The 12,244-nt window shown below is 34.9% G+C and overlaps 1 protein-coding gene across 2 annotated transcripts in view; it reads left to right on the top strand.

Annotated features, from left to right (window-relative positions):
* Positions 1–12,244, top strand: part of LOC150096621 (transcription initiation factor TFIID subunit 4B-like) — a 383,016-nt gene that overhangs the window by 185,407 nt on the left and 185,365 nt on the right. For both annotated transcript variants that reach the window (XM_090407990.1, XM_090407989.1), the window contains one exon: positions 3,925–4,059. In XM_090407990.1, the coding sequence (XP_090264116.1) occupies positions 3,925–4,059 (135 nt within the window). The remainder of the gene's footprint in view (positions 1–3,924; positions 4,060–12,244) is intronic.

The following is a 12,244-nucleotide window of genomic DNA, read 5'->3' as shown; positions in this document are numbered from 1 at the left end:
TGACATCTTTATCTTTACATGTGAATGTTCGTTTCAGCATTGCACTTATCTTTTGAGTTGTATTTGCAATCTTTGCTATATGGCCCTGAACTTCAACTTGCTATCAACTAACACTCCAAGATCCCTAGCCTCATCAGTTTCTTCTAGCCTAATCCCACCAACATAATATGACATTTGATATCTAATCATGCCAAAGTGCATGACGTTACATTTACTGATGAACTGACACCGATTTTCCCATGCCCACAATTCCTGCCTATTCAAATCATTCTGCAAGTACTGCATATCAGCAAATAGCTGTATGCCGCTTGCGAAATCCTTCAAACTATCATTAATGTACAGATTGAATAACAGTGGACCAAGCACTGATCCTTGCGGTACACCACTAGTTACCTCAAATCTTGCACTCACATCCACTGTATACCACTTTTTGATATCTGTTAGTCAGCCATCCTCTTAACCACACTAATATTTTATAATCCAAACTCATATTCTCCAATTTATGCAAGTCTTCCATGCCCTATTCTGTCAAAAACCTTAGCAAAATCCAATAGTATCATGGTGTATCCATTCCACTTGCCTAGTTCAGTGGTAACATTATTATAGAATGTTAACCAGTTGCTAAAACATGACCTTCCCTTAGTAAACCCATGCTGATCATTGCAAAATAGAGATTCGCTGTCAATCCATTTCTGAATGTGAGCCCTAACCAATTTTTTCCAAAATCTTCACCACCTCTCCTGAGATACTGATTGGTTTGATAGTTGGATACATTGGTCTTTGCACCACTCTTGTGCAGTGAGTTACCATACATTCTTTCCATTCCTACAGAATCTTTCTTCTGCAGGAATGGAAAGATTCTTATTCTTCAAACTCTCAGGAGTTTGAAGAATAAATAGGGTATTTTCTGATATTATGTGGTCTTTATATCAGAAATCTAAAGAATGTCAACTGTTTTTTTTTTTTTTTTTTATGACCATTCAAGTAGATGTTGGCAGTTTAGTTGAGACAGGCCAGTGTTTCAAGAGTAGGGAATCCTGTAGACATCTTGATAATTCAGTGGTGGAAAGGATCTTGTTGATGAGTGGATAAAAGCAGCTTATTTTTGCTAAAACTTGGAGAGGTGACTTTCATCATTTATGAGTTGATATCACTTTTCCTGAGTGTCCTGGCATAAGGAATTGTAGTTTGTCGGAAGAGTTCAGGTAAAGGTGTACTTTTATAATCTGTTTTATTGGGGGAGGGGGAAGCTATGGTATTAGCTAATGTGTTCAACATGTTGCTGTTGGGAGAAATGATGTGCTGGATATTTTTGACATTGTGAGTGAGTTTCTCTTTAGAAAAAAAAAAGGGGGCGGCAGATAGACAAGTGTCAGTAAACGGCACATGATTATTTTCTTTTTCTATGGTAAAACATGCTTTAGAGCAGTGGTTCTTAACCTGGGGTGTGTGCGAGAAAGCATTTCCAGGGGTGTGAGAGAAGTTTCTAAATTTTGACCCAGATTCGATGGACGACAGCTATTTGATAAAAGATGATCTTATTGAAATACGAGCGAATGCACGTATTCAAATGGAATTTGAAAAACTGGACTTAGAACAATTCTGGTGTACACAGTTAGAACCTTGTTCACAGCTGGCAAAGGCAGCATTGCAGATACTTTTTTACCATTTGCTACCAGCTACCTGTGTGATTTTCATCATTTTTGCACATAAAAACAAAAGCCAGAAATCGCTTAAATGCAAGTGATGACTTACGTGTGGCTCCTTCAAAAAAGGAGCCTTGCTTCAAAAGTATTATTATGAATAAACAACAATAACATAGTCTTTAAAAATTGAGATATTGTTTTGTATGTATGTGTTTATTTTTCAATAAATAAATTATCTTGCAGTAGATGTAATTTCCTAAATAAAGAAATAGAAACACATTTTTCAAGGGGGTGCCTTGAAATTTAGTGGTTTTTAGGTGTCGATCACTAAAAAGGTTAAGACCCACTGCTTTAGAGTAATTGGCTATTAAGTTGTATTTAAAACATTCCTAGTAAATCCACATGGCCAAATGAAGACTACATTGTCAGTGAAGCTTAGCAATGCAGTAGGCTTGTGGAGAGCACTCTAAAGCATTTTTGCAAAGCATTGCCTGAATTAAAAAAAAAAAAATCTTATTTTTTAGCAATAAAATTGCTGGTGACTACTTGCTCACAAGACATTTAAAATTTGCAAAAAATAAATAAAAGTGCTGCGCTGTTTGAGAGTAACACATAAAAGGGCCTTCATATTAACCTAGCACACCATGCATGTCACTGCTACTGATATCTTTTTGTTAATAATAACTCTACATGCAAAAGGAAGTAACCAGCCAATTGTACATTTGAACTGTGTATAGAGGTTGAAAAGACTGTACCCATTCATGTTCTTAAATACTAATACTTGGAGGTTCTAATCATTTGGACTACTAGACGTAGAAAGCTATTTCAAATTAATTTGGGCAACTAATTTGTGCAAATTAGGTGCCATCATTCCTTGCATGCCTAATTTCAACATCAAGCAGCATTTGATATCAACCACATGTAGCACGTGACAGCAACCACACACACTAAGAATACTTAATTTTCCTATTCTAATTTAGTTTTATGGTTATATCCTGATATAGTTAATAATAAGTAATTAAGAACATTATGACAGAACCTTAACACAAGAAAACCTTAATATAAGAGGACTGTAGAAATGTGTTTAATGTAGTTCTGCTATAAAACTTTTTTATTTTTATGTATTTAAATTTTTTTATCATCTGTATATTATTATGCTTATATATGTATTTTAAAAAAATATTATTTTTTCACCAGAGGTCAGCCTAAGGTAAACAATTAATAGAGTATTTAGATTCATCTTTTGTTTAGTGTCCTGTGCATATGTTTTCCTTATGATGAGCTCAATATAGAGGTTGAGTGTTACTTTACGTTACTCCAATACGTGTGTGTTGTCTCATAAATTCTTCACAATGAATGCTAACCATTGTGTAACCTTGAAAGAATTATAATAAGTAAGGTTGAACAGAAATCTTAATTATTAGTATGTTGGGATTTGTACACATATGCAAAAAAAGAGTGAGAAACCTATAGTTTGATCATATTTGGGCCCTGATATAATTGCATTTTGAAATGTCTATAGTCATTTTGAGGGTTATAGATATGTCTATAGTCTTCCTTGTAGTTATCAGAAGAGAATTGACAGTACTATTTTATTATTTTGTACATGTATTTGGAGAATAAACCTGCAATCCTGAATTACTTTCTTTTGTTCTGCAGAATTAGTTTTTGTTATCTTTCCTTTATGTATCACTGATTATATGAAGATTCAAGAGGAATTTTTATGTATGTCAAAATATTTATCTTAATCTGTTTTGTTTTGTTAAAAAAAGAAAAAGAAAAGAAAAACTGGGAACAAAATAAATCTTCAAGACTTATTTTGAGCAGAAGTATTCAAAATAAGTCCTTACTGGTTGCATTTCAGTAAGTAAGGAGAAAAAATATAGAGAGAGGCTTTTCATTTTAATATCTTTGAGTCATTTGGTAAGGTATTCCTTCAGATACTTTTAGACTGTATGTCAGTTATTGTTTTGTTTGATTTTTAAAGCTTCCCCACCTCATTATTTACAGTATAATAATAACCTCCTTGCTAACAAGTATGGTAATCTAGGTAATGGAGTTTTTTTTTTTAAATCTTTATTTTTTGCTCACTGGAATCTGTAATTAATTTATCATGGTCTTGATTTCCTGAACAGGTCTTTGTTAAAACAAAGAATTTTCTCATTTGAATTGAAAGTATTTTCATAGAGGTAAATATTTTGTGGGATGATTGATTATGAAGTAAGGTCTTCTCATAATGGAATATGTTTTCTATTTTCTTTGTTTTAATATTTTACAGATTGCACAAACAAAATCAAATTCTCAACAAACAACAGCTCAAGTAAAAGTAATGACACCATCAGCAGCATTAGCAGCACAGCTTCTTCAGCCTGGAACAGCACAAAATGTTATGACACAGCAACGTGTTGTCACTGTAAGTTTTCCTGAATTTTTAGAATGGATAGTTTCTAGCATGAAAATATAATTAAGATTCTCTTAAGCAGTACATTTACATTATTTTAACTTTTGTTTAAATCATCTACAGTCAAACTTGATTGAGTACCACAGGACACAATTTTCTCGTTATAATTATTACTCACTATTATCAGTGATGAGTTAAGTCCACCTCCTGTTTTATTTTTAAATTCTCAATAACTTGAGAATAGTCTTCAAAGAGATATATTAGAGAGAAAAAATATATAATTTCATGTCTAGATACCTAAAATACATAAAATCTGGTGTCGGGGCTAGCAGGTGAAAAGACATACTGTCAGAGAGCTCCTGAAAGATTTGTAATTTTTGTTGATTTATTAAGTGTTTTCTTAGATTTAATTGTGTATTTTTTAGTATATTATTGTAGTTTTTTAGTGTAGTTATTGTATGAAAGCATTTTATAACATAATTTCAGAAATATTATTAGTTTTTACTACTCTTAAAAATGGCTCCAAAAACTCATCGTAACAAGGCAGTGACTAAAACTGAAGTTGTTGCTACTGAGGAGAACATTTGTCCTGAACAAAAGCACTGCTGCAGTGATGATAATTATCTGAGGATATGTTGACATTAGAAATAGCTTGGTTAAAAGAAATTATTAGGAAATTGACCAGGGAATTGGAAAAGGTGGAAAAACATTTGTCTAAACTTTGACAGAATATGAAAAAGGATGAGAACATGAATAGGCAGGAAAATACTGAACATGGAAATCAAAATATTAATAACAACAAGGTAAGTCAGTTAATATCTAAGAAAAAAGAGGTAATATGGTATGGCGACTGAATTTTAAAATTTGCACTTGTTGAGGGAGTCACCACTTCTAGTTTCCCAGGAGCAAAAATTAAAAATATGACAAATGTAATTGAAAACCAAAAAAGAAATGGTAGTGTTGGTAGGTACTAATAATTTAAGTGGTAACAAACATAGTATGAAAGAAGATATGAAAGGTCTGTTGGAAGAAGTGAGAAAGAAATGTGAAAGAGTAAAAATTGTAGGATTACTACCTAGATACTGAGTTAAGAAAGAGGGCGATGATATCAAATGATTTCACGTGAAGGCTATGTAGAAGATATGGATGTGAGTTTTTTGTGGGGTGTGTTTGATGGCAGAAAAGATTTGTATAAGAATGATGGCCTGCACTTGAATTCATTTGGCATGAGAAACCTGGAGAAATTGCTTCTTGGTATGAGACCCAATGAAGAGAGTCAGGAAAACTAGATCATCAAGGCAGGAATGGGAAAATGTGTGTGAAAGTTCAGCTATGGTATGCAAACGTGATAAAGATATGAATGCCTTTGAACATAGTTATGCATGTGGTGAAGGAGTGGAAAAATATGCTTTGGGTTTGGACCTTTTAAGTATGTCTGGGGGACGAAAAAAGAAAATTCTGGAACAAGACCAAATAAATCATCATCATCAAATTCCTGCCATGTACTCTCAAGGGGTGTACAGGATATGATAGTACTACATGAAAAATTTACATCATTACTAACTTTCTATCTACAGTTTTCCTCCAAATCAGTCTGTTACTTGTCAAGACTCCAACATTATCAGATCTTATATTTCTATTGTCCAAGGCACTTTTTACCATATCAATCCACCTATATCTTGGTCTTCCTCTGGGTCGTTTTCCAGTCAACCTGGCAGAGAACACTTGTTTAGCTAATCTTTCCTCGCCCATTCTGTTTAAGTGACCATACCACCTGAGATTAGCTCTGCTCACGCATTCCTGGATGCTGACAATGTTAAGTTCTTTACTATATCCTCGTTTTTAATATGATATTGCCATTGATGCCATCTGTTCACGCCTCTAATCTGCCTCGGGACTCTCATATCTGTGGTCCCTAGTCTTTGATCAAGTGTTTTACTTCTGACCCAACTCTCAGATCCATAAGTTAAAACTGGTTTGAACACTGTCTTGTATACAGCTAATTTAGTGTTCAGACTAATTTCTCTCTTATTGCATATGAATTTATTCAGTTGACTTCCTATCATACCAGCTTTGTTGATTCTATCCATATTTAATTTACTATCTTCACTAAAAATCGTGCCTAAGTAGCTGAAATGTTTTACTTTTTCCACAGGTTCTCCGTTCACAAAGCAGTTGACATTTTCAACGATTCTGCCTATTTTCATTGTCTTCGTCATTTTATTGCTGATCTTCATACCATATCTATTACAACAGTTATTCAATTTAGTCAGAGAATCTTGCAGACTTGTAGCGGATTTATTTAGAAGTATAAATAAATCCGCTACAAATAAATCGTCCACATAAAGCAAAGAGCTGACTTTAACATCTCCAATCTTGATGTCATGTTTAATACCACTTTCCTTCATAATGCGATCCATATAGATAATGAATAACAGAGGGGATAATGTACATCCTTGTCTCACACCAGATTTAACATTAAACCATCTTCCTGTACTTCCTTCAATTCCAACTGCTGACTTACAACTCATATAAAGACTTAAGTATTACTTGATATAATGCCCCATTGACACCATATAACTGTAGCGTATTGAATAGCTTCTCTCTTGGCACCTTGTCATATGACTTTTCCAGATCGACAAAACTTAAATACAGATCTTTGTTATATTCCCATGCTTTCTCAACTATTTGTCGTTAAGTGAAGATCTGATCCTGACAGCCTCTATTTGGCCTGAATCCAGCTTGTTCTTCACCAAGCTTTTCTTCCACAATTCTTCTCAATCGTTTTTCAAGTATACTTGCATAAATATTGCCAGGAACACTCAGTAGGGAAATACCTCTGTAATTCTCACATTCAGTTTTATTTCCCTTTTTATATATGGGTACTATGAGTGCTGTACTCCAATCATTGGGATTTCATCCCTCTGTCCACCCCTTCTCAACTATGCAGTGCAGCCACTGTAAGACTTTTATACCATCATACTTCAGCATTTCTGGTCGAATATCATCTACTTCTGCTGCCTTTCCACATTTCAAGCCTTTGATAGCTTTTTCTACTTCAAGTATGGATACATATTCCTGACTATATGCCTGTTGAGTGTTTTTTACCACTGTGCTATCACTGCTTGTTTCATTTAGCAATTTTTCGAAGTAATTACTCCATACTTCAAGGATATCTTTTTCTCCTGTTGTCATGTTACCTTTATCATCTCTAACTCGTTTTACAGCACTCTTTCCTCTATTTCTAAGCTTCTTCAACAACCTCCATAATATTTTGCCACCTTCTTGATATTTATTTTCTAAGTTCCTGCGAAACAAACAAAAGTCATGTTTAGCTAGTTTTACACAGTGCTTAGCTTTCTTACATTTTTCTCTGTATTCTCTTAGAGAACAAACTGACTTATTTGCCAGGAACTTTTGATATACTTTCTTCTTTTTCTTCGCTGCCTCTTTAACTTCCTGTGTCCACAATGGAGTTCTAATTTTTCTATCCTTGCAGACAACTTCACCACATGCCTCTCTGGCTGAATCAATCAAGGTTTTCTTCAAGCCTTGCCACTGAATCTCCACGGTTTGATTCCTGTTCTCAAACTCTTTCATTTTTTCTTCAATAATCTTTGTGTATTTTAGTCTACAGTTCACATCTGAGAGCTGCTCAACTTTATTCGCTTTAAAACTTTCTTACATGTTATTCTTTTCAATATGAAATTTAATTTTATCCTGCTCAAGACTAAATAGTGATCGCTTCCAATTTCAAATCCTCTGTACACTCTGGTGTCCTGCACCAAGGAGAAAACATCACTGTCAACAATAACATAGTCAATGAGACTTTTCTTATTCCTTGCCTCTTCTCTCCATGTGAATTTTTGCACATTTTTATGTTGGAACATGGTGTTAGTAATAACCAGTCCATGTCCTGAGCAGAAATCCAACAAGTATTTGCCATTATTATTAGCTTTGCTCTTTTCTCCAAATTTTCCCAAAATATTTTTGTATGTCTGACAATCATTTCCTACTCTGCTATTTAGATCCTCAACAAGGACCAACTTTTCCTTTTTCATTGTGTCAGTTGCTTTCTCTAAAGCCTGAAAAAATTCCTCCACTTCTACCTTAGTAGAACCTTTTGTGGGACCATAGGCACAAATAAGTCTCATTGTCCAGTTCCAGATTTTCATATTTGCCCACATCACTCTACTTGCGACTGCCTGCCATCAAGAAGATTAGCCTCGTATTTAGTGTTGAATAATATGGCTACTTCTTTTCCTTGATTGTGATTTACTCAATATAACATTTTGTATTTATTGCTTAGAAAGATCTCACCAGTTTTTGTCTTTTTTTTTTCAGTCACCCCTATTATGTCGATCTGGTACTTATCTAATTCCTCAGCTAGCTCCATTTCTTTGCCATTCAGATTTCTTATGTTGATACTACCCATCTTTAATTCTGGTGATGTTGAGTGGGGTGTGTTTTGAGATTTGTTCCAGTAGCTGACTTTTCGCTGTTTGCACTGTCTCTGATGAAAACAACGGGGGCCTTGTTTAACCAGGTGACTCCCCAGCCGGCATGAAATTTTGTCATGTTGTACCATCATTTCGTATTTTGTTTTAAGCCAATTAGAATACAATTTGGTCAGCTAAATCCCAATTTTCTAGCCCATCATCGTTCGTTCAGTATCCAGGTAGATTCCCAACAGGGTGCACCACGAGAAGGTGAAGATTGGTAATTCGGTCAGAAGCCCTGGTCGGTTCACATTCCTTTAAAGGCTATCTGGAGGTCTCCTCCCAGTTATACAGCTTTGAGCCTTAAGCACCCACCAAACATCTAATTATAAGAATAGGCTAGGTCGTAATTTATTATGTCTATACCCAAATGCCAGGAGGAGCATTAGAAAGAAAGGGGTTGAGTTTGTTGCTTTATCGAATATGATGTGGCCTAAGATTGTTGGCATTAATGAAACCTGGCTATTAGAATAAGATATGTTAAGTGTGATGGAGTGTAACGGATACACTATTTTTAGGAATGACAGAAGAGATAGGAGAGGAGGAGGAGTGTTACTAATTATATACGATGACTTAAGTCCAGTTTGGGTAGAAATACAAGGTAACAATGTCCTATGTAGCGCTGAGTTTGAGTCTATCTGGTGTGAAGTGGAGTTTAACAGAATGAAATATATGGTGTGATGTTGCTACAGACCTCGCGACTCAGTTGTAGGGGACGTAGAAATGCATCGCCAATTTAGCCTTATGGATACCAAGCGAATGATCATTGTTGGTGAATTTAATTTTCCAAACATTGATTAGGTAGAAGAGAAATCTCATGATAAGAAAGAACAGGAATTTAATGAATTGTTGCGAGACAACTTTCTCAAGCAGCATGTGAAAGAAGGAACTTGAGGTCAAATAGTGTTGGATTTGCTCATAGCGTCAGAAGGGATCTCTGTCAAGAATATGGCTATTTTACCACCAATCGGTGACAGTGATCGTGCTATTCTTTCTTGGTAAGTATCTACTTGTATTGATGCTCCAATTGAAACAGGCTACATGCTGAACTACAAAGCTGGAAATTATGATCGACTTAGAAGAATACTACCTTTGGTCCCATGGTATCAGTTACTGAATGGAAAAAATGTCAGCAATGCATGGGTATCTTTGAAAACGTGCTTAAATGAAGTGGTGTATCAATGTATCCCTAGTGTTCAAAGAATAAATAGGTTGGGAGTGAAATGGATGTGCAGCCTTGTTATGCAAGAGATCCACCAGAAGATGATGTGGAAAGAATATCGTGAGAATAAGAGTGAGAGGAGTTATGAAATATATAAAGCTCAGGCCATAAATGTAACAAGTATTGTGAGAAAAACTAAAACAGAGTATGAAAAGAAATGCAAGCAAGCTAATGGCAATCCAAAAGAATTTTATCGTTATGTCGCAAGCAAAAGAAAGAATAAATGTGGAAGAATAACTTTATTGAATGCAGATGTTACATGAGTTTCGGAAGCTAAGGGGATTGTTCAGTTAATAAGTGCTCACTTTGCTAAGATATATCAGCCAAGTGTATGTAGCATGGTGCACAGTGCTATTGCTACATTGGACAAAGAGTTAGAGGTTCATGAAAATGAGGTTGAAGAGTTGTTGCATAACCTGGATAAGAATTTGTCAATAGGGACAGACGGAATATCAGCCCATTTGCTAAAGCTGAATTAGCTAGGCCTTTCACACTTTTGTATAACTTGAGTCTCAGCTCAGGAATGATACCACAGGAATGGAAGGAATGTATAATAGTTCCATTGCACAAGGCTGGTACAAAAACTGATGTGTCTAACTACTGACCTATTAGTATCTCTGGTGTGGTAGTGAAGATTTTAGAGTAGTTGGTAAGAACTCGCATACAGAAATGGGTAGACAAGCATTCTATACTCTGCAGGGAATAGCATGGGTTTACTAAAGGAAGGTCATGTTTTAGCAATTTGCTCATATTTTATAACAATGTTACGGCCAAGTTGGATAAAGGGAATGGATACACTATGATAATGATGGATTTTTCTAAGGCATTTGATAGGATACCACATGATAGGCTGTTGCGTAAACTGGAGAATATGGAATTGGAATATTATCTATTGACTTGGATCAGAGGATGGTTAACAGACAGATATCAAAAAGTGGTATACAGTGGGGGTGAATCTGCCAGATTTAAGGTAACCAGTGGTATACCTCAGGATTCAGTCCTTGGGCCATTATTGTTCAATCTATACATTAATGACATCAAGCAGGGTCTATCATCAGATTTGCAATTGTTTGCTGATGATTTGAATAGACTGAAAATCTGAACAAACTTAAATGGCTGTCTGTTTAGTGTTAGTAAGTGTAAAGTTATGCACTTTGCCGTGATTAGAGTTCCAACAGCATATTATATTAGCGGTTTTATGCTACAAGAAACTGAAGAGGTAATCTTGGTGGATAAGAATTTAAAGTTCAAAGGTCACATAGCAAAAGTTGCAAATACAACTCAGAGGATAATTGCTATGTTGAAGCGAACCTTGACATGTAAAGATAAGGTAGTAATTTTGCCTCTTTATAAGGCTTTGATAAGACCACACCTGGATTACTGTGCGCAGATTTGGTCTACCGGTTTCCAAGGGGATAAAGAAGCTGTGGAAAGGGTGAAGAAGAGTTACAAAGATTATATCTGGATTATGAGATTTAGATTATGAGGACAGATTGCGAGTATGTGGATTGCAGACTCTGGTTAACAGGAGAAAGAGGGATGATATGATAAAGGTCTATAAACTTTTGAATGGTTGTTATAGCATTTCAAATGATGAAATTTCTCATTATATGGAAGGTAGGAAGAGAACACAGGGGCATCCATGGAAGTTAAGGTTGTTCTCAGTCAAGGAAGGGGTAAGAGCCAGGTTTTTCTCCCAGAGAGGAGTGAGTGAATGGAATAATTTGCCCTTAGGGGTAGTGAGTGCATCTAATGTAAATGAATTTAAGGGAAGGTATGATAGCTGGGTTGGGTAATTTACCATCTCCCTCAATGAGTCCTTGACTCCCGGAGGTCTCAGATAATAATAATAATCAATGATATTTGTATGAATATGGTATAAACTACAATACACTTAATATTAAACAAAATTTGTTTGTCTATAATTTAAAACCACACACTTAATACTAAACTTTGTCTGCAATTGAAGATAATGCTAATTAATAAAATTGATTTCAATTATTTTTTTTAAAACCAACATAACGATGTTATGTCGATTTTTAAATCAATCCAGCTAGGCATTGTTACATACAAAATTGTCTTGTCCAAATGTTTAGAAAAATTTTCCACTTGAGCCTTCAAGAACAGACAGTCTATTGATCCAGCACTTCTTTATGTAATTAAGCATCAAAACAATGCTTCATCAACATTTGTAAGCTTGCACTTTCTAAATTTTTTTGTTTTGTTTGTTGTTTTTCATCTGATATGTAAACATCTTTATTTTTCCACAATGTTAATACTGTTGAAGAGGACAAAGAAAATTTTTAACACACTTCAACATTTTTGCACCATGTGTTCTAACTGTCTAAAAATATTGATCTTTTCATGAACCGAGAAAGACTTTCTTTTGATAGACATCTTTCTAATGAAAGAATTCATTTTTAACTGATTTTACAGTTGTGATAGTGTTTGGGTAAAGCAAAGGATAGAGGGCTAC

The sequence above is a fragment of the Typopeltis vanoorti genome, chromosome 18 (assembly GCF_054136105.1).
Source record: "Typopeltis vanoorti isolate ZY-2024b chromosome 18, IOZ_Tvanoo_1.0, whole genome shotgun sequence".
Lineage (NCBI taxonomy): Eukaryota > Metazoa > Arthropoda > Arachnida > Uropygi > Thelyphonidae > Typopeltis > Typopeltis vanoorti.
Note: the sequence above shows the minus strand (reverse complement) of the source record. Positions and strands in the feature narration are given on the sequence as shown.